At 36.8% G+C, this 23,956-nt stretch overlaps 2 protein-coding genes across 2 annotated transcripts in view; both read left to right on the top strand.

Annotated features, from left to right (window-relative positions):
• COLEC11 (collectin subfamily member 11) overlaps positions 1–23,956 on the top strand; it is a 334,707-nt gene that overhangs the window by 209,934 nt on the left and 100,817 nt on the right. The gene's annotated exons all lie outside the window — the stretch shown is intronic.
• TRAPPC12 (trafficking protein particle complex subunit 12) overlaps positions 1–23,956 on the top strand; it is a 53,513-nt gene that overhangs the window by 16,244 nt on the left and 13,313 nt on the right. Inside the window, exons 6-7 of the mRNA XM_048078528.2 lie at positions 14,275–14,387; positions 21,642–21,714. Coding sequence (XP_047934485.2) covers positions 14,275–14,387; positions 21,642–21,714 — 186 coding nt within the window. The remainder of the gene's footprint in view (positions 1–14,274; positions 14,388–21,641; positions 21,715–23,956) is intronic.

Consider the following 23,956-nt stretch of genomic DNA (forward strand, 5'->3'; position numbering starts at 1 on the left):
TTTACAAATACTGTCTTTTTTCATTCTAAGCCAACAGAAGAGCTAATTTTTTTTTATCTTTTTCAGCATTAAAAATAATAAATGAATAGCACTGCTTGAATAAGTAAGGACACATAAGTAGTTGTATGAAATTTCTTTTTTTTTGTATCTTTTTTTGCTTTGTTTTGTTTATTTCTACTAAAACCTCAAACCACAGTGGACAATAGTAAGGTCAGAAAAGTAATACAGACTTAGTGAAATATGCTAAACCAATAGTTGAGTGATGTCTAGAGTCACACTATTATACACTATATATATTATAAATATATATAAATAAAACTTTTACTACCCATCTGAAAGTGTTTTATTGCAGCACACACTAGTATATCCCTATGTTCACAATCATATCACACCTTAAAACCTTGTGCTAGGATTGCTAACAGTTCATAAGAAAGTGTACATTATGAAAGCAGTTTCTAGAGCCCATGCAACTAAATATTTAACAATGCGTTACTAATTTAGGCATTTGCTACCTGAATGCAGAAGACTGATTTCATGTTAAAGGAGTAAAGATGATGCTGTATCATCACAAAGAGAAAGAAAAGGGGAAAGGAGGGGAAAACCAAAAACAAATAAACAAACACAACTATGCATCTAGAGCTCTGGTCAGGGAAATAAAAGCCCTGTCTTTACTTGTACACAGTTTTTTTCTTCTTAACTCAGAATAAATTATTCTCAATTATTGTAGCTTTTAGAACACTCATTTTGGTAGCATTAACTTTTCTGTAACTTACTGGTCTATTAACCAGAAACAAGTGCAAATTATCTCATAGAGGAATGAAATAGTATTTTAATGTTTCAGTGTAATCCTTGGCTCTTTCAGAAACATCCAGGCATTACCAATGGAAAGGACGTGTTAGGTTAGCTGATATGAGGGAGTTTATGAACTGTCATAAGGAACGCAGAAGCAGAAGTTATGAGTAAAAGTGGAATAGACTGTATTATTGAAAGACAAAACCCTAAAAAGAATTCTGTAATCCATGAGTTGCAAGAGTGATGACAAAAATCCAGCCCTATAACAGAGATGTGCATAAAGCAATCTGGGACGCTGGTTCCCAACCTGAGTAACTATCTATTACAAAATAATAATAGCAGTAAGCATATGAAATCAGATTTTTCTGCTTCTTACTGCCCATGATTTCTAGAAATGATGATGCATCTGCACATGTACTGCAAACTGCTGAATTTAAGCATGCTGCACAAAAAAACCTAGCAACAGGGACTTTCCCCACCCCACCCCACCCCACCCGGTAGCTTACTATTGAGAAAGTTTCTTCTGTGCTGCTTCCAAACAGGTACCTTTGTTATTTTAATCTGCTACAAAGTACTATCAGTTATTTTTCCAGTCAAGCACAGAGGTGGGTGACCATATGGGCGAAACTACAGTTCTTGTTTTCTGCTTGGAATTCCTATGTACAAAGGCTTTCCAAAATGCAAGAGCCCTACCTGCAAGACAAGCTAGAATCCTTACTGTTACAGCGGAGCTGGTCCTTCCATGCTGACAGACCTTGTTGATGAACAACAGCTGCCTTTCAGCTGCTGTAAACTGGACACTCCTTCAAATGATGCCATAGGTACAAATGACAAAAACAGCAGTAAATTTTTATGTATAAAAATATTTATGTAAAAATATTCCCCAGATTATCAAAGGAATTAACGAGGACAGATGTGCTGGTGGAAGAAACAGCTTTGCAGCTAAGGGAAAGCAGAAAAAATTAAATAAATAGGGAAATAGAAAAATGGAATTTGGAATAATTAAATCCATATCTGAGCTATTTTAAGATTTGACTAGGAAATGAGACCAGTTTAATCTCTGTTCTACATCAAGCAGGAAGGATCAAGGAGTGACTTAACCAATTTCACTGGTTAATACAAGGATCACAGCAAACTCCACCCCTGCCCTCTCAAATAGTGCACGCCTACAGGTAATGGAGATGACAAAAGGAAGAGAGTGTAAAAATCAGGAAAGGAAGATTTTTCAAATATTAGATCTTAGAACCATGATGAAGAAAACAGTAATGCACAGATCCATGGCTGCAAATGCTATATAAAACATCAGGATAAAAGAGAGGCTAGTGGTATTGCCAAAAGGGAAAGAAAAGAGCCCTGGGGAAGCTTCAGAGGGAAATTAAGTTGACCCTATTCACCATGTTAAGTTAAATTGATAGGAGAATATCTTCCACGCCTCCTACATTTACTTGGAATTTAAATTCTTTGAGGTATGCTCCTCTGTGATGAATGAATGAGGGACTATCCTCACTGCTGTAAGAAGCGCAGCTATATAAACTTCCCTCACCTAAAGCACCGAAAATACAGAAAAAAAACTAAAGTATTACATCCTTTATTACGAATATTTTGAATATAAAGAAATGATGCAAAGTACTGTATGTGTTACAATTAATGTAATTGTTTCTATCTATAGTCTCATTTCTTAAATTGACTTTTAAGTGCTCACTCCATTTATACACCATGAATCAAAATTAAAATGTTGAAACAAAACTCTTCCTTTTATGCTTGTTACACCACAAAATTATATATAGAATTACCAGACAGCAGTGGATTGTGGATTCCTACTAATATATTTCAACCAAAATATATGAATGATTTATATCTATTTTATTATTTAAATTAGCTTGTTAACAATGCATGTATAATAAATTCCTTTATCAATAATCCAGGACTGCATAGTTTAATGCTAGCCAGAACAGAATTGCTTGTTCTCTCTCACATCCCTGGGAACAGCATCTCTCTCTCTTCCCCTGCCCAGTCAAAACTCTATAAGGAAAGTGTGATAGCTGTTCCCACACCTTAATCCCATTGTATTTATGCAAGATATGTACAACCGGCAGGTTAGATCCATCCAACCTCATTGTCCTTATAGATGATCAGCTTAACTGTCCAAGTTGGTATGTTCAGCTTAAATGTGAACTGAGACATGAGGTCATATTCTTTTCATTAATGGTTTCAATAGTTACAGTATATAATGATGATATATTTCCATGTACATCCCTTTCTTGTCTCTTTAAATTCAGTCTGTTGTGTTGTTCCACAGCTACCTTCCAACTATGAAATCAACTAATACAGATTGAATAAAAGTGTTATGGTTCCAGATGGGTATTCAGAGTAGTCACACTTACAATTTTTTCTAAGATAATACAGATATTTGAGTTAAGAAATATATGTACAATTTAAGAGCATGGAGTACTGCCAAAATATTTAATTGTGCTTTCTTTCCCAAGGCTACATAGTCTCATTATAGACACTAGCAACTTTATATAGTATTCCTTAAAATTCTGCCTTACTGCAGTTATCAGTAGGTAAGATTTATGGTGATCCCTTTGTGACTTTGTGGTAGGGCAACTGTTGTTTTTTTTGTTGTTGTTGTTTTGGGGGGGGTTGGTTGGGTGGTTTGGTTTGGGGGGCAGATGGTTGGTGGCTTTTGGGGTTTTTGTTTTTGTTTTGCATTCTTTCTCTTCAGTTTCCCTTGCTTCACTGCAAATACCAACTCCAGATTATTGAAAAGGTATTTTTGAAATCTTTCAAAACCAGATTTTAATTTTTTTTATGTCTCTGTATTCTTAGCTCATGTGCATTTAAATTGTGAAGCATATGGAAGCGTGCAATTTCAGATAAAATTTTCAAAACATTTTCTTTCAGTGGTTATGAGCATTTATGTCCCTATCTCTTCAGTCTTTCTGGAATGAAAGTAATAAACAAAAGCTTGGGAACCAAATATTCTGTTGAATCTGGATTTTTAACTTTAGTTTTCTTTGATGGTCAGTTGAACTTAGATTAAATGTCACTGTATCATCGCTCATAAAAATCCCTCATAAATTGTATGACTGTGCTGTTGTAGAAGTATGTAAACGTGTGTGTATACATGCACATATATACACCTCTGTGAGTCTATGGCTATATAAAGCAGAATACCTTTTTAGATTTTCTGTATTTCTTTTTTTTACCCAATGAAGGGAGGCTTTGCAGTTTTTTTCTTTTGTTTTTTAATATTAAGATCCTGCTTTATACTTCCAGTAAATGATCATTTGCCCTACTGCTGCAGTTTTGACATTTATAATCTGTTGAATAAGCTTTAGAAGGCAGATGAGAAATAACCTCTGATTACTTATTTTGCAGCAAGGAAATATGAAGATAAAAATGCTAGCCATTTTACTGCTCTAAAAGGGCTGCAGTTGAGGTCTTTAGTTTGAATTTGCTTGGCATGAGGTGGTGTTTATGTTATGATAATTAGGAGAACGTGCAGCTGTTCATAAAAAAGAAAAATTAATTTAAATTTAAATCTGTGGTCTTAGGAAATTCTACCTGATCTTAGTATTTAATTCATCTGTGTTTCCATGCTGTTGGAGTATCAATTTTGTTTTTAAGAGACCTTTTTTTACTTTCAGTTTTGCCTTTTGTATGCTGGTAATATATATATGAATGAGACTAATTCATACCAAAGGGACAATCAAAAATCATATTCTAAGAGGAAAAAAAATAGATGCACTGTTTTTAGAAGTGATAGCTAAAAAAACAATTGTCTTTAAAATGATACTATTTTTCCATTATTAATTTTCAATGGATAAAATTACCATGAAATGGTCAACAGAGGTTAAAAGTAGAACACCAAGCTGGAAGAATATTTATTAAACTTAAAAATAAAATTTCTATACATGACAGTAATTGTAGGGTATTGCCATTGTTGAAATCATCTAAGATTAGTGGACATGATTTTGCTGTATAAGAGGGCATCACTTCTTGTAGAGATCTGCAGCATGGAGTGGAAAAAAAAGACCTTGTCCAGTGGTCACAAGTAAACATTTTAATTGCAGGCTATGCTGCTTGCTTTAAATATTTCCTTGGTGGTATACATAAAGCTATGTTGCCTTATTTAATTTAGTACTGAGGAAAATAGAATAGAAGGCATGGTTTTGATTCAAAATAGTTTTTCAAAAGTCAGCCTATGCCAAAATCCAGTGTTTATTTAAAATCCTTTTATCCCCAGAGGACTCTCACATGAAATATATGTCCGCTTACATAGGAACCTCTTGCAAAGAAATTTGTGTTAGAGTAAGGCACTCTGTGCATTAAGTATGTGGCCTAACAATAACCAAGTAGGTGAAGAATTTACGACAATATAATGTCATTCTTTTTTTCCCCCGAAGTACTTAATCTAGTAAGCATAGTTATTTCTGTTACAGCTTAGTGTTAATGTACTCAATCTTTCTTGTTTTTTCCCCAATGCGACAGTGTTTATTGAAGCAAGTATAGTTTTTTCCCTACTGTTAATCTGCTTTTTAATTAAATTTTGTACTGAATTCTACAACCTGCCCTTTAGACCTTCATAACACTATTGTTATTGATCAACTAGAAACATCAACAAATGTCATTACCTCTTCCCAATTGTTCTCTCGTTAACTAGATGGTATAAAATGAAAATTACAATGTTTTCTAAAATCTCAGACACAGTTTATGATCTACTCCTTCCATCTGGAATGCACCCATTCCCATCAGAAACACTCTCTTTGATATGTATAGTATTGTTTCATTGTATTAACATTTACTTCTTTTTCTGTCTTGGTTGCAGGAAAGATTTATGTTCTGCTTGAACAATTAGAATTTTAGAAAGGAGTTTGCATTCTTGTCCTTGAGTTTCTTCTTGTCACTAAGTAAAGTGAGCAAGTTCTCTTTCTTACTCATCAGAAAAGGAGGTGGAAGAGAAAGTACTTTTATCTTCTTGGCAGTTTAAAACTGGCCTTAACCCTTCATTATTTTGTAGAAGGCACTGCAGAATAATGACATTATTTGTCTCTTAGCATGTGTTTTTAAAGTTCATGGCACAATCTTGCAACAGTCTTGAGGGAGATGTACAACTGTGGTATGTCTTTCTTTTTTCCTTTCTTTTCTCTCTCTTTTTTTAGCCAAATATCAACAAAAGTTTGCTTCAATGATACTTTGACAATTAATCATAATGAGATTTCAATTGTAGTGATGAATAAGATCAAGAAACACTTTCTATTCTAAACCTTCTTTTTCAACTACTCACTCTTTTACAATCTTTTTTTGAAATTTTTGCTGGTTTTTCCCTTCACTAATTTACACCATTTCAACAGTGTGCTTTGACACTTTTATTATAAGAACAACCGCACTACCTTTTATCAAGAACACAGGACTTCTTAATGGAAAACAGTGACTCTAAATGGGATTTTGAAATGAGAGTGAATAAATAGGACAAAGCACAAGAAAAAACCTTCAGCAGGATGTGATAGCATGATACCGAAGTTCCAGTGAAACACAAGTTTGTTTTCCCAGTGAAGGTGGCACAGATTGGAGCAAGCTCTTGAAGAAGTGTATTCTCTGTCTTCATGCTTTCAAATTATTTTTTTCTGAACTTAGGCTTTAGGCAAGTAAGTTATTAGGCTCATCACAATATAGCTAGGTGAAATATTTAGTGTTTGTAATATAGTAAGAAAAAGACTAGATAGAGTAAAATACTGGTAATCTAGTGTTTGCTCAAATCAAATTAATCCCCCTGCTTAAAGTGCTAGAATTGTTGGATTAGGTCTTGAAGAGGGTTGTGTTACACATAAATGTGTACATGCTTCTCCACTGCTAATTTGTGGACTTCCTAAGTGTATGTATTCAAATTTTCTAGTTTGATACATGACTCTAGTGTAACAGTATAAATTGCTAACTGAAAGAAAATCAAGTTCTTGCTGGAAAAGAACATAGACTGGTACAGTCTATGTGAAATTCCCTTGAATTTCAGTGTGCTAAAAGCCCTCATCTTGGCAAGAATTGTGTTCCTGAGTTGTTCAGTGGGCATGGATCTATACTGCCATACAACGCTGTGCAGAGCTCTTGTGCATGTCAGAAACAAGTCAGACCTATGGGCTGTGCATGAGCAAATCGTAAATGTGAGAAACAAATGAACTTTTCTGTAATTACCAACACCTTAATAGTATACATGTTGGAAATTAGACCTTTCTCTATATAGATATCTCATTTATATGACACTTTGGAGAGTTTCTAGGATCGTGCCTGATGGTGAGTTCCTTTTCTGTGGGGAAAATGAGCCTGAGGGTTAGGGTTGGTCCAAACCACTTCAGCAAGATGGCACCCCATTAAATGTCCGTGTCTGCTTCTGGACTAATACCAGCTGTAAGTTTCCCCCAGTTTGGGATTTTTGCCAAAGTTCCAATTAAATCATGCTATTTAGGGCAGTTTACTGTCAGAACTGGTAGCATTCCCATGCCTTCCTGTTGTTCATGAGAAAAGCTTTTTTTCCTGTAATTTAGCTACTGTTGTTGATAATGCAGGGTATTTCTTATTTTACTGTAATTAATTAGCAGATCTGAAATGCAAGTTGGGGAACCTTTCGTATACCACATGGAATTTTGGGGTCTCTCCTAAACTAAGTTGTTCTGTGGTTTGTTTTTGTAACTATAGGCTACTGAATTGATTTCGAAAGTAAATTTTATTTAAAAAAAAAAAATCAAGTGTGTTACAGGAATAGCTTTTTGTTTGTCACTGTATACTATCCAGAGTTTCCTTTTCTTCAGCTTCTGTTTTGTCTTCTGTTCTTTTCTTGTGCCCAATTTTGTTTTCTTTAATGTACAGAGTTCCCTTCCACTTTATTGGTGACAAAGTTTCCCTTTTTCTGCGGAGTACAAGTGCCATGGCAAACTTCTTCAAAACGTGTTTTGAGCTGAGAAAGCATGCTTAGAGGTAGACTGCAGCATGCATCACAGTTTCGTAGGAGCTGCTGCAGAGAGGATTGGGCGTCATTTATATGCTGTCATGTTCTGACATCAGGGCTGGGGTGTTTATTTACTCCTTAGAGATGATGAGGAAAGACTAGACTTAAGGAAATAGTGCAGTATTAGTGGAAAACCAGAAGCTCTCATTCTTACCTTTATTTCCATGAGCTTCAAGGAAACCTTTCTTTTTCATATCAAAAGTATTAATCGCTAGAAGCCAACAGAGATAACCATAATCCTCCTCAGAAGTCTAAGTAGGGTAGGGCTCCAGAATATGAATTGTTATTTAAAGAATGAGTTGCATCTCTTGCACAATTCCACAGATTTTAAAGGCTTTTTATATTCCATAAGATGCACTTGGCTTTCTGGGCTACAAGCAGACATTGCTGGATTACATCGAGCTTCTCATCAACCAACACTCCCTCTCCCCAGGGCTGCTCAATCCATTCTCTGCCCAGCCTGTACCTGTGCTTGGGTTTGCCCTGGCCCAGATGCAGGACCTTGCAGTTGGCCTTGTTAAACCTCATGAAGTTTGCACAGGCCCACCTCTCAAGCCTGTCCGGGTCCTCCTGGATGGCATCCCTTCCCTCCAGCACGTCAACTGCACCACACAGCTTGGTGTCATCACAGACTTGTTGAGGGGGCACTCAATCCCCCTGTCCGTGTCACCAACAAAGATATCACCAACAGTGCTGCTCCCAGTACTGACCCCTGAGGAACACCACTCGTTACTGATCTCCACTTGGACATTGAGCCATTGACCACAACTCCTTGAGTGCGACCATCCAACCAATTTCTTTCCCATTAAGTGGTCCATCATTCGTGGTCCTCCAATTTAGAGACAAGGATTTCATGTGGGACAGTGTGAAATGCTTTGCACAAGTCCAGGTAGATGATGTCAGTTGCTCTTCCCCTATCCACCAATGTTGTAACCCTGTCACAGAAGACCACCAGATCTGTCAGGTATGATCTGCCCTTAGTGAAGCCATGTTGGCTGTCACCAGTCACCTCATTATTTTCCATGTGCCTTAGTATATTTTCCAGGAGGATCTTTTCCACAATCTTGCCAGGCCCAGGGGTGAGACTGACTGGTCTGTAGTTCCCTGGGTCTTCTTTATTTCCCTTTTTAAAAATGGGGGTTGTGTTTCCCCACTTCCGGTCAAAGGAAACTTCACCAGACTGCCATGACTCATCAAATATGATCAATACTGGCTTAGCAACTATATCCACCAGTTCCCTCCCATGGATGAATCTCATCAGGTTGCATGGACCTGTGCACCTTTAGATTCCTTAGGTGGTCTCAAACCTAATCTTCTACACTGGGCAGTTCATCATTCTTCCAGTCCCCTGCCTTTGCTTTCTGGGGCCTGGGCCTTGTGGCTGGAACTCTTGTCAGTGAAAACTGAGCCAAAAAAGTCACTGAGTACCTCAGCCTTCTCCATAACCCGAGTGACCAAGTCTCCCATTTCCTTCCAGAGAGGGCCCACTATTTCCCTAGTCTTCCGTTTATCACCAATGGACCTATAGAAGCCTTTCTTGTTGCCCTTGATGCCCCTTGGCCAAATTTAATTCTAAAAGGGCTTTGACTTTCCTAACCTGATCCCTGGCTGCTCAGACAATGTCTCTGTACCCCTCCCTGGCTATCTGTCCTTACTTCTGCTCTCTGTAGGCCTTCTTTTTTGCTTGAGTTTGTCCAGAAAAAGGAGGCCTACAGGGAAGAATGAACCTTAAGAATGTCCTTAGGAATATACTGTTTGTTTATTCTTATCTTGTGTTTTGTGTCTTGGATGCATACATATCTTCTTCTTGTGTCTCAGTGTAATACTTAAAATTTCATAAGTGTTATGTGAAAAAGATGCAGGAAAAAGAATCTGTTGGGAAACTAAGTAGTACCTGTTCCTATTATGATTACTAAATGAAATTATTTTCTGTTTAATCTTGTCTTAAAATGTATTTACATACTGTGGTTATTTTTCATGTTGTATTCTGTTTCCTGACATGTTTGATTTATGTAAAGGCAATACGGTTAACTAAGCATAGAATTGTTATTGATCACCTTTAAAAATGTTGTACGTGTGTTTCACTTAAATTATCTTTATTTTTCTTTTATAATTCAGCTTCTTACATTCTGTCTTTATAATATCTGTAATTGTGCTTTTTTAAGCAGAATTTTTGACAGTTAACTTTTTAAGTTTCACCTCTGTTTCTTTTGTCACATTCCTCATATAAAAAAGTGAGGAAATATTTTTATTTTTTTTTTTTAGTAAGAAGGATTGATTTCTGTGCCTTGCAAGACAAGAGTGGAAGCTGTGTTTTTGTGGATTTGTGTGCAAAAAAAGTCTGGAAGATGTGCCTTTGGTACCACTCAATATGATAGCATCATGGAACAACAAATAGAAGTCTATTGTTTAGAGCAAAATTCTTAATGACCTGTGTTAGCTCACAAAAGTGTTACAGTCAGCACTTTCTGTGATTCTTTTATTTGATTGCTCTTTACATTTTGTCAGTGAACTGAAGAAGCACTGGTGAAGATTCACAAGAGTCGTATTATGGTTTGCCTTCACCTTTTTCATTTCTCATTCACCCTGTGAAACTCTATTGAGGTTTTTTTTAAACTTATTGTGCTCTCAATTTTCTCTTCTGCCATGGCACGCACACAGGTCACCTTGCTTAGCCTTTTGATAGCAAAGGTTCATAATCATCACCTTCTGAAAAGGCTTTTGGTACCTTGCTGTTGTTTCTCTCAGTGCAGTAACAGAGTGCAACAATAGATACAGAAAATACACTAATAGAATACATTACTACACTTTTTTAAAAATTTTTACACAGCTGTTAACTAGGAGTAACAGAATTATTTTGATGAACAGATTTCTTCACATGCATTTTATATTAATGTTGTATATCCTTTTCCCAAAAAGTGTGTGTAAACTGTATTGATGCTTTAAAGAAAGCATCACTTGTTGAAAGCTTTACCAAATCTAAAGTGAATTTATGATAATTCTTTTTAACCAGAAATTCACTATATTAATGTAGGAACTGAACTAGATATATAATCCATACCTCATATTATTTAACTAAACTACTTGCAGATGGGAACACATCTGGGGAAGTTTACTTACCCAAAGATCTCAGAGTTTCTTTTTTACAAATAGAGTAAGTATTTAAGGAATACGCATGGATAAGTGGCTTGGACAAGTGCTGCAGGGTTTTTTTTGAGTGATTTCACTTGAAACTACAAAGTACTGTTTACATGGAGTGGTAAGACAGCCTTACCAGTGGTAGAAGGTAGTCTTTTCACATTTTTCTTTTTGCCCCCATTACCACACTTTTGTGAGAGCACCTATACAGTTTTGTGCCATCTTCCAAAAATATTTCACTATTTGAAAGGATTGCAAGGAAACTGAGGAAGAGGGCAGAAACGGTCTTTCTGAGATCTTAAATATAATTTCAGCAACCTGTTCAATCAGGCATTAAGCAACAGAAGTTCACTGGTCCAATTTGGTGGATACTCACAGTAAAATTACTTGCAGGATAATAGTTAAGTTATGAGTTTCAAAAAGAAAGAGAAGAAACGGATGGTAGAGCTTTAAATCCTCCTGCATGAAATAGTAATATAAATTCTAGTTTGAAAAGTCATTACACTGACTACCCTTTACACTGTGGGTCAGCTTCTTTCTGATTTTGTTTGGTGAGACCTGTCATTACTCCTGACATACTTAGTAAGGATTGCACGGGCATGCTTTTTAGTCACATTCTCTGAAGGAAATAGTAGGTGGTTAAGAAATAACACGTTAATAAAGTACATTTGGAGGTGATATAGTTCTGACTGCTTATCACAACTGAGGTCTTAGTTGTAACAGGGAATAAAGCAGATTCTTGTCAAGCCTAAGTTGGCCTGGAGTTCCATTTATTATTCTCACATCCTCTGACACCAATTTGGATTATGTAGTTTGGTAACGAGCTGTTCTTTCCCATTGCATCGATCATAATTGTGTGGCTTCATCCAGCAATATATAAGATCAATTCTTACCAAAATACTCAATCCCAAAACGTATTTTGCAAAAAATACATTTTTTTTCCTAAAAATAGATAACGTGAGACATTTCGTCTGCACTCAATAATTAAGTATCCATCTATCTGTGTGTTGAGCTGTTCTGTTACCAATTCAGATATTCTCTGTGTGTGTTTATTGAGTTTACCTTTTGCCACGTTTTACAAGAGAATGGAATGATACAGCCTTGTTCAGAGTTGAGAGTGCTAGACACAGTAATTCCTTAACCAAAAATGTAAAACTTCAGATTCTTTCCATTTTATATGTCAGGTGTTCCAAAGCTTTCCTGCTTGAACAAAACATTTTGTTTTAACCTTTTATTTTGGAAATCCTGTTAAGTACTCAATAGGTGCATGGTTTATGTGTTAGCAGTATTACAGAACACTACCAAAATAGCTGGTTTGGGGCATAGCTTATTGGCAGGATTATTATTCTTCGATGGCAGAATTAGAACTCAGTCAACCAGAGGTGTGGCAGAGAAGGTAACCAGCCTGAGGTCAAGTTTGCTTCCATAGATTTGCAGTGCAGGTTCTTGAAGTTCAAAGCACATGTCTGCAAAGCAATTTTCCATGGTGTTCTTGCTCAGAATTTGCTCTTACTTTTGCCATACTTTTGTTTGTTTTTCACCCCCTGCCAACTTCGTATCTTCGCTTGTGTCATGCTAGGTACTAGTCAAGATAGATACATTAAATATTTGACATCTTTTGTTACTTGCTCAATAACCTTTTAAATTTCACTAAAAAGAAATTCAAAGGCAGTTTTGTTTTCTTAATATCTATTCCACATATGATGATGCATGAAACTTGTGTGTAGTTCCTCAAGGGAATGCAGTAGGCACAGAAACCACTGGGAATAGTTAGCTTTGGCAAAAGAGAATTTATGTAGATGTAATTGGCTTGCTCTGAAGGTCATAATTAGTGAATGAGGTCTGTGATGAAAATTTTGTCAACCTTTCAAAAAATGTCTAGAGGCAATGACTCATTTTACATAGCATTTACCTCTTTGACATATAAGCCCGTTAAGAACAGGTGCAAAAATCTTCATAAAAAGCTCCTGAGTCCTATTTGTGAGAAAAGATGAGGAAAGAGGCAAGTTGAGAAGGAAATCCCACTGGAATACGCCTGAAGTAAGCAAATGTATTATATTAAAATATTAGAACTATAGCACAGTATTTTGTGAGGTTTGTTTCCCCATTATACTTGCTTCTGTTTTGTTTTGCTTTTTTATTAGTAACAGTTTACGATCACATTCAGTGTTATTGTCTGCATAAAGGATATGCAGGTAGCTGGAAAGCAAGATACTACATGAACTAGGATTCCCTGAAGTTCCTGAAACTCCCCTTGAAGTAAGCAAGGATGCTCATAAACTTCCAAGATTAAGTCTTTGGTAAATATAATAATAAAGATAAAAGTAAACTAATATTAAAAGGAAAACATTTCTTTCACTTACTCTCCCAAGTATTACTTAAAATTCTTTTCCTATTTGATGTTTTCAATAAACCAGAAAACACACCATCTTTATGAAGAGTCAGTTTCGTAGTATAGAGTCACTTGGTAACTCTTGGTAGAAGGGAGTACATTAACGGAGTAGAACTCAGACTAAGTGTCGTCTTTAGAGTCATAGAAGTTATGCTCATCATAATATATTCAGATCTTTACACAGAACTATGGAAATTAATAGAAAGAAAGAAAATATTTTATAAAACATCTTAATTTCACAGGGGACTTAATATATTTTTAGATTTAATATATTACAATATTATTATTTTATGTTCTTCATTATACTGTTTTTATTCATTATTTCCTTTGACTCATTCTGATTTTCTGTTCTTATTCTTCCTTTATTATAGGAGTCCTTCATATCAGCCTTTGTTTATTTGAAAAAAGATTACATATAAGCACCTTTGCATGCCCTGGTCATATAACTTTTTTTTAGCAATAAAGCTTTTAAGACCTACAATTCCATCTTTGTTCTTCTGCATTGATTATAACATATGCATAAGTATTAATGTTAGGGGCAATTTCATAGTGGAAACTTGAGTAAAGTCCCATTTTTTAATCCTCTATTTTAATTGGTTTATAAAAATCTTTAATAAACATTTTACTTCTATGCACAACTTGTTCTTGAAAATCTGAATTAGGCTGCACCTTTTTCCTGCCTTCTTGATTATGGTTACATATATGTTTACATATTTAAAACATTTCACATGTAAAATAAAAATATAAATATATACATAAATAATATTTAAAACATATTGCATGTTATAGCTAAGAAAAAGGTTGTTATTTTATCATCTTTCATCAAGAGACAAAAAGAATATGAAGGTAAAATGGTCTTTGTGTCATATATACTAGTGAGAAATACCTTTGGGATGTACACACTCATCATTATAGCAAACACATTTAATGAAGTTAATTATGATTCTAGGTTCCATGGTTCCTTTCTCCATGCGGATTTTACATGCTGAACTTCCTCAGTACCTAGGTAATCCTCAGGAGTCACTGGATAGACTGCACAGTATGAAGATAATCTGCGCCAAGGTAACAACTTCTCTATGCACTGCTATTTCTTACTGTTTAGGAAATATATTTCACTGTCCTTAAAAAGGACATTGTTTCAACTATGACATTTTGGATTCCGTCTTGATTCAGAGAAGGAACTCACTAATAGAAGTAATTAAGTCTCTTCCATTTTAGGTTACAGCATCCTTCTCTGCTTAGTAGCTGTGACTTAAATGAGCAGAACAGTGCAAATACAGTTCTCCTGCTTTCATGCTTTTGCCCAACAAGACACAGAGCAGACATAGTAAGCAGACATGTTCAAGGGCATATGGGAGAGATTTTTTCCCCTCACTCAGCTGCATCCAGATAGTTCAAAACAGCTGTTAATCATAAGATCATAGAATGGTTTGGGTTGGAAGGGACCTTAAAGATCACCCAGTTCGAACCCGCCTGCTATGGGCAGGGACTTTTCCCACCGGACCAGGTTGCTCAAAGCCCCATCCAGCCTGGCCTTGAGCACTTCCAGGGATGGGGCATCCACAGCTTCTCTGAGCAACCTGTTTCGGTTTCTCATCGTTCCCATCATGTATTTCTTCCTTATATCTAATCTAAACCTACCTTCTTCTAATTTAACACCATTACCTTCTTGTCCTGTCCTCATACTCCCTGACAAAGAGTCCCTCCCCAGCTTTCCTGCAGGCCCCCTTAGGTACTGGAATGCCGCTATAAGGTCTGCCCAGTGCCTTCTCTTTAGGCTAAACAACCCCAACTCCCTCAGCCTGTCTTCACTGGAGAAGTGCTCCAGGCCTCTGATCAGCCCCATGGCCCTCCTCTGGACCTGCTCCAACAGGTCTGGTTCTCTCTTGTGCTGGGGGCCCCAGGCCTGAACGCAGTGCTCTAGGTGGGGTCTCGCGAGAGCAGAGTAATGATCAAAAGACTCTGCTCCATCCTTCAGCAACAGTCTGGATAGTTGGCTTTGGAAATGAATGACAGTTTTTATAAATGGGAATATAAATACAAACTGCTGAGCTTGTTTTGGCGTTTGTTTGTTTGTTTTGACGAAGCTTTTGTTGTTGTTTTGGGGCCTGAGGGGAATTACTTGTTTTGTCGAGTTGCAACAATGCAGAATTTGGGCCTGAATTATAATATGGGATTTGTCAGTGCTGAAATTGGAGTGGTGGTATTGTAAGCACAAACCTTACCTTCTAAACCCAACACCCTGAGCATTAATCATTCATCCTTAAATGTTTTTGACAGAAATCTTCTTTACTAGTCTAATGGAACAGTTATGTATGAATGTTGCAATATGCTAACCTCTAGAAGAAACGAAGCATTATTGCTTTACCTGTGACATTTGAAAATTCAGAACTGTATATGAGATAAACGCACGTGATTATTTCAGGTATTCCTTGGAAGCTTCCTATATTTACTTCTGAAAATAAATTGAATAATGCAAGTGAAGGAATTTGGTAATTGCCAGTTGTATAGATACTGTGGTCTTACGTATATAAAAACCAATTTACTTCCAGCACAGAGTAGTTACTAGGGTAACCAAGTATAACCAAGCGTTTACAGTTAAAAATAGTTATTTCTTTTATGAGGGAAAAAGATGAAAGGTTGAAGTAATAAGAAATGAATGTGGCATTTGTTGTAGAGTTGGAAGGAATTAATTTGGAAACAGTTGAGAGAGAGATCTAATTTGGCCAAGAAGTGCTACTTTTTAGCACTTCATGAATGATATTATCTGCTTGTGACCGTCTCATCTAATAGGATTACTGCCAAGTTGTTCTCTCCAGCATTGTCCTTCATAAACAGTCCTCCTCAATTTGAAAGTATTTTTATTTTTCTTCCAGGATTTGTTATACTGCTCTTGCAGGATTTCTGGGCCTCTACTGACATTTGCCTGCCCTGGTCTGCAGCAGACCAGGTGTTTCATATCTTGTTTTTGTGTGATCTGGTTTTAAGTATTGTGCTGTCACTCTTCTGTCATGAAAGTGCGACTAGATTCCAAAAATTTGACTTGTTTCTAAGCTCCTTGATCTTGTAAAGGAGGGAGAAAACTATATCGATGTGAATGAGGAAGTGACTTAAGCAGGGTATTCATCAGCCATCTGGCTAACTTTATTGACATGGCCATATCTCAGTTACAGTGTGATCAGCCATGATTCTCCACAGATTAAAAATACTGGTCAGTGGAGGAATGAAAGCAAAGGAAATTAATTCCCCCACACACACACCTCGACACACTTCTTCACAAGACCCTTAAGGTACTTATAACCTTGTGGTGGCTCTGCCTGCTCGCTTTTCCTTGAATGGGTATCTTTAAAGCATATCCAGTGTACTAAGGAAGCTTCTAATTTTCAAGGTTTTGTTTGAACATGACCTAGGCTGATTTTTTGTTTAAATAAGGGAACTGAGAGAAGATGAAATAGGAATAAAGGACATTTGCAAATTAAAAATACGTATTTCCCTGTCCGCTAAGTTCCTGAAGAACAGACCTGTTTACTCATATTCTCACTCCCTCAACGTCTAGAGGCCTAGATCACTATATGTCCTGTATGATCCCTTGTGCCCTGGGGGGAAGCTTCTCTGAGGCTTCTGCTGGCTCTTCACAAGGAGTTCCCTGTTCTGGGAGAAGATTTTCCCAGCTTAGGGTGTTCAATTGTAGTCCTAATGGGAGCGATCTCCCATTGCTTCTGACAGGTTCCACCAGGGGCAGAGTGCAGTCGCCAGGGCTCCTTTTTAAAATAAAGTACACAGAAGACTACAAACATTCCATCCTTCGTATGGTAATATTTTACAATTAGTTTTTCTAGGCACTACATCGCATATTACTCCAGTCGTTTGCATCCAATTAAATATCTTGTATTTTGGAGCAATTCAAAGAGAGCTATAGAAACAAGAGTATGAAAAAGGACATCTCATAAATATATTTTTAAAAGACATTTGTAAATTGGTGATAATTTAACCATACGAAGTCATGTAAGGTTAACTAGAAAAAAACATTATTTAGATATATGTTTTAATTTTTGTGTGGAATGCTATCAGTCTAATAATCTAGATCTCACCTGGAATGTTTAAGAATAAAGCACATGAAAGCTTATGAAAACCTATGGTGTAGCCAAGAAAATAACATAAAGAATTTACACATTATTCTTAATATTTATATATGACACTTGAGAACCATTTGGGTTGTAACAGAATTAATTGGGGAGCTTTCAACCGAAAACCTCTAGTGTTTTACTTACCTACTTGAAAAAGTGGAAAAATAATCTTCGGTCATCCTTATTTACAGAAGGGCGTACGAATAGTCATTATGTAAATGAGATGATCTTGGAGTCATAAAAACTAGGAGAGAGAAAAGACCTATTAGCTCACCTCGTCTGTCTCTCTGCAATGCAAGGTTGTTTTCTAGTTTTTAATGAGCCAGCCTGTGGAGCTGAGGCCACTTCCCCTGGGAGGCTATTCCAGGCTAATGCTAATGCATTCTTATCGTAAGAAAATTTGTCTTCCTATTTTGCTTCTCTTCCTTAATGTAATTGTGTTATTCCTATCTGATACCTCTTTTTAACCTGCTAAATTCCCTCTTGTTTTTTTGTTGTACGCTCTCTGCAGATGCCTGTCAACTTTGGATTAGCCACTAGACTTTAAGATCTAACCATATTTAATTTGACATTATGTTGGTAACTCAGTCTCTTCAGCCCTCTTCTCCTTATATATTTCTCATACCTCAATCAGGATTGGAGATTGAGATTAAAAACATAATTTTTGTTTTCCCTGTATAGGCAATAATGTTTTTAGTTTTTCTAGCATCCCTGTAAATTTGTAATCAAGATCTGATCTGATATTTTACATCTTTTGTTCATAGGTGCAGCATTTAGAAATGAAATAATCTGTGATGTCAAAGGCCTGTTATGGTCTTTTGGGGGAATGAAGTGAAATTGTTACTGTCTCTGTGTTATTGCTGGTCTTCCCAACCTGAATTGCCACAAGTTGTTGCCCTTATAAGTCTGCCTTGAAATAAAAGGACTCCAAACAGCCAGGCAGTAAGAGTAACAGTAGTAATTTAAGTCATAAAAAGGTTTGTTCTTTTCCAGTATTCATTCGAAAACATAGGCATGATCGTAGTGCTAATTCTGCTGAGGACATGTTATAAGAAATGCTTACCTGGAGACCAAAATGTGAAAAGAGCAATAGTCAGGGTTAAGCTATTCTCTCCCTTTCCCTGTGCCTGAGCTTCCTAGATGAATGAGGGAGAGCTCCTGGAAATACACGCATCCCATAGGGTGATGTATTTTGCTTTTTACCCCTAATCCTTCAAGTGACAGAGCTGTACTGTGCTCTCTACCAGGTGGGTGGAACAGTGGCAAGTGGGTTAACCGTCCTGCTTCCTGAAAAAGCTTCTGCAAGTTGCTCTTTGCGAAACTTTTCAAAAATCTTATGTGCCACTTGGCCATCTGCTACTTCCTCTGTAGTTCCACCACTCTTTAAGAGAAGTTGTGTTCCTCCTTGATCCTTCCATATACACACTTCATATATCTCCCAGTCTTTTGTTTTAATTTAGATTGATGAACTTTTCAGTCTCTTAGCTACTGATTGCTTTTGCTCTTTATTTTCATTCAGCTTCCAGTTCTGGATCAGTTACTAAGAATGCATAAGTATTCTGTGTCTCATAGGTTATTTCAGTCTGGGAGGTGTTTGTCGTGATGCTTTGTTTGATGAGTTTGTAGAAAATATTATGATCCTGCACCAGACTGAGTCCCCCAAAAGCCACAATTCCAGGAGCACCCACAGAAAAAAGGTTGTTTAAAGTAAGAAGCTAATGCTGATGCAAAGTTGTGGAAGAAGAAACGAATTATTAAAAAGAGATACGGAAGGACAGGAAACTAGCAATACAAAAGGTAGCGTGCATAGGTTAGTAGATGTGGTACACGGGCGGTGGATGAGGAATGAAACAGGAGGCTTGGTGAAACAGTGCTAGCCAGTGAAACTAGTAAGTGTGTCTTTATAAATATTCAAGACGAGGAAAAACATATTTCATACATACAGCTTGTTTAATGTAGATGGTAGTGTTCAATGTTATTTGTCTTTATATTTGAAACAAGGATGTTTATGATCTTGCTAGAATAAAGTTTACCATCTGTGGAAAAGCAGGATGAGGGGATCTGTTAAAATCAAACATTTCATGTCAACTACCATAGCTTACACTGAAGAATTACTAGAATCAGTAATTTTATTATTAAACAATTCATGGAAAACTAGGGAAGTGCCTAAATATTGAAAGACTGCAGATGATGTTCCTATACTTAAGAAGGGCAAAGGGAGATAAACCTAGGGAATAAACCAATTAGCCTCAAATCAGCACCAAGTTCTGTTTTAATTACGTTGAGCTTGAGGTGACAGCTAGATATCCCCAAGTAATATCACAGAATGGTTAATGTAATATTCTAATTGTATGCTAATATCCACTTCTTTCCTTTTTTTTTTTTTGTGATGTTAGTTGGGGCGTTTTCAGAGAATGGCTTCGTCAAACAAACCTATTGTCTTTTCAAACAAAACAATATGTTTCACTGATGAAGGCACTCTGTTATGTTAAGACCATTTCAAGAGTAAGAACTCTGAGCCTTACTGAGAATGAGAACTGATCACTAGATTTTTTCCAGGGGAAGAGAGAGATCGTGTTTGTCTTTTTTAGACTGGATAGAAAACAGACAATAAGGTATTTTTTTTGGCTTGTGGGAGAGAAGAGTGTTTTTTTACCCTGACAAGGTGCCTTGTTATATTCTAGGCACTTAATACTTAAATCTGGTGCTTCGGTTTCTAAGTGTTTTCTAAGTGGCTACACTGCTTGTGAAATTGGGACAGGGATTCAATCTCAGAGACATGCTGCTGTGATCTCATAAATTGCCACCTATCAACTAAGTTGTGGTATCTGTACAATTGTTTGCTCATAGCCTCTCAAAATTTGAGGTAAGGCAACTTGCTTTACCTCTCTATGAACTAAATCAAACCACCTTGTACTTGTCATGGGCTAACAGTTCTTACCAGGAAAATGACCCTGGCTCATCTGGCATGTGGTAACTGCAGTCATTTCATCGAATGCCTCTCATAGCTCTTAAGTTACTTGTAGCTAAATTTATGACACCTAACTTTAGGCTTTCACTCCAGTCTATGAAGAGAGGTTGGTATCTCTCAGGGCAATTCCTTTCACCTTAAGATGGTGTGAACTCGCTTCGTGGAGGTCCTGATTGCCCTTCGTTGACTGTAGGAGGCACCAACATGCTGTCTGAGGCCAGATTAATTTTGCTTTTGAGGATTTCCTGTGTTGTTTTTAAGTGTTTGTTTACAAACCACCGAGCACAACTGGAATGCTCTCCTGGTGTGGAAAAAAACAATTTCTTATACTGACAGAGGGTAAGAGTGTTTTGTGCAGTGTGTTCAAAAGTGCACTCAGGCCCCAGACAAGGCTATGCCTTATATTTCACTAATTGTCTAACGACAATGGCTGTTCAAGAGCAACAGCTGTAGTGGGTTTTTTGAAGGAGATCTCAAACAGTATTCTACAACCAAAGTAATAAATTTGTAATAGAGCAAATGGGGTTATTTGTGGGAATGGGAGAACGGATTTGGAGAAACTGTAATGGGATTAGAAAATGGAAAGTTGACTTGCATTTCAAATGGAACTTCACATGCGTATTTCAAAAGTGCTGAGACACAAACTTCATTAAGTATACGTTTTCATTCTCCCAATCATATTACAAATGTTTTATTCACTCAACAGTTTGGATGATTTAAAATCTATAATAAATAACGAGAAGCAATAAAACCCAAAGTTTGAGAAGGGAGTCGGAATAAGACCTAAGGGGAATACTTGATTAAGGACAAAAGAAGCAAGGTGTTTTCGAAACCAGAGCCCATACTTAGGGTGGAGGAGTCAAGAGAGGGTGGCTCTCTTAGAAAAATCAATTTGACATTCTTTGTGGTCATTAACATTCATTCTCTGGTGAAGCATATTTCATGTTTTGTTTAACAAAATGTGTATGTCCCCGGAGTGTGCTGACATTTAATGTTCTGTAAGTATCATAAACCTGAATTCTAACATCCTTCTACCGTGTAATGTCTTCCTTTGTGCAATTGATCTAGCTATGGTAATAATCAGTAATTTTGAACTGTATCTAGGTGAAACATTCCTGCCTGAGTTGGTTTTCATATTGACTGTCAATTTTAGATAATTTGCATTTAATACATAGCATTGTTTAAACTCATGTAAGTTACTTTAAAAATTTACTACAGATACTAGAAAATCTGGAACAAGGCTTAGCTGAAGATGGAAGTATGACTAATATTACACAGGAGAACAGACAAGGTAGGTATTCTTTAAACATTTTTTCACAGGCAGTATGGTTTTATCACTTGCCCAAGTATGCCAGAAGTTTTCAGAAGACTGCCCCAGAGTTGTTAAAACAGTATTTTTGTAATCTCATAGTCTACTCAGTCTCTGAAATGATACACCTTGTACTTTTATTTGCTGGAATTAATTTCACAGTTTTGCCCTTGATCAAACTGTTGCACTAAATCAGGTTTTTTTCCTACTTAGAAGAAACAAAGAACATGACTGCCATCCTTTAGTGATGCATCTAGAAATGTATTGCTGTCACAGCTTAGATGAATGTTTCATGTTCAGCATTGGCTCATTGGTTCCTCTCAGTCTTCCTATCTAAAATTTAGTGATTTTTTTTTTAAGATTGAACTGCTATCAGACAAGGGCTGCATTGGCCTAGGATGTTGCTATATAGGTGTCTAATTCTCACTGCAACTGTGTGATAAGTAGAATCCTGAAATACCTAAGTCACTTTTTAAAATGAGTTTCAGAATATACTCATCTAAATCATTTTGTATGAAATTATGTTGTTGTTTTTTTCCTGTTCCTTCTATCTGAGTGTTTAGCTTCAATAGTGTGGGATAAATTACTGTATAAAGGTCATCTAGATAAATTAGTTGTTCAAGTATTTTTTTAATGGAATTTATACTAAACAGATCATTTGAGTGCGCTTAAAAATTGAACATGAGATGACATTTTAACCATTGTTATGGATTAGATGAACCACTTATGGTACCCAGCAATATGGAAGTTAAAAACATAGTACCAAGAAAACAAGAAACTTTCAGCTTCAGCCAACAGCCTAAGGAAATCTTACCAACTTCTTTCCATGCTAGCATTTACTTCTGGAGGGTGTGGGAAGTAAAGGTCTGCCTCTGAGATGGGAAAAGGCTGGGTACAGCTCTTAGCAGAGTGAAACGTTATTATAAACAGGTCACTGAAATGATGTCTATGTGGAGTGGTGCAGATCTGGTCTGAACTCTTCTGCCTGGTCTTCAAGTTGGTTGGACTTAAAGCAGCTTTAATGTGTCAGTGTTCTTCACTTAATACACCATCTAGATATGCCCTAAAAAAATGAATGCAAGTGTGAGCAGTGTATATCATAAAGGTATTTGCAGGTATATTCAAATGAATACACGTACTCTTCTTCTCAAAATGGTTTAGGAAAAAGCAGAAAGATAATCTGATATTCCAAATTTATGTACAGCTTTCCAGAAGTTTCTGGTTTTCTCTCTTTTAATCTGTTGTTCATCTTGCCTCTGTTCCCTTACCTCCTTTTCCTTGTTATCCCCTTTCTACCCTCATTTTTGTCCTTTTCTCCCCATATTTTTTTCTTCTTTTTTTTCTTTCCCCTTAAAAGCAAGAGTCTGATCCCCTTTTAGCTTTTTCCTAGCTGTGTCATCATCCTGTGGCCAGCAGTCTCTATCATTCATGTGAGTTTCGGGCTCCTCACTTTTCCTCACTGCTGCTGCATCAGAGCTGAAATGAGCTCAAAAGGGTGGGTGGTTAGAAAAGCAGCAGCTAGGAGTTGCCAGGGGACAAGGCTGCTGAAGCAGTCCCCTTTGCGAGGAGTGTTGACTGCTGTTGTTTGTGGAGGTCAGCTGGGTCTTCTCCCTGTCTGCTTCTGATTATGTTGTTTTTTTGATGTTTTGTTTTGTTTTCATGTGAGATCTCACTGAAGCAAACCTTATTAACTTTATTTGAAGACGGACATAATTCATTGTGGGGATTATGCCTAGTAAGTAATTTCCTTATTGCTGGTGGAAGAAGGTGCCAACAAGTCAACTCATCATGTACATCTCCACTAGTCTGAAACAGAGCGCCTCACCTGCCAGTTTTTCAACAGGAGAAGAGTTCTAGCACCACTTGCCTGGCAATGCATTCTATAAGATGCCAATTCTGCAACCTAATGCACAGAGTTTATATTAAAATGGCTGGCAGTATGGAGTACGGTCCTTGATAAATAACGAAACTGAATGTTTAGAATGCGAGCAAGTGGTTTTCAGACATTTATCAGGCATCACATAATGATCTGGTGTTGGGTTTTCAGTTTTGCTTACGGCTTTACAGGTTTTCTTTAACCTCTTTCTGCCAGCGCTAAGAAGCCTCATCCACAGGGCTACACAATTTCCAGATCAGAGCCAGTTCCTGTTTAGTTATAGCACTGACTGAAGGCATCTGGTGTGTCTGCTTTGCAATCCTTTTTGAGTACTATGGCTGGTGCTCT

This window comes from Anser cygnoides, chromosome 3 (genome assembly GCF_040182565.1).
Source record: "Anser cygnoides isolate HZ-2024a breed goose chromosome 3, Taihu_goose_T2T_genome, whole genome shotgun sequence".
NCBI classification, from domain to species: Eukaryota; Metazoa; Chordata; class Aves; order Anseriformes; family Anatidae; genus Anser; species Anser cygnoides.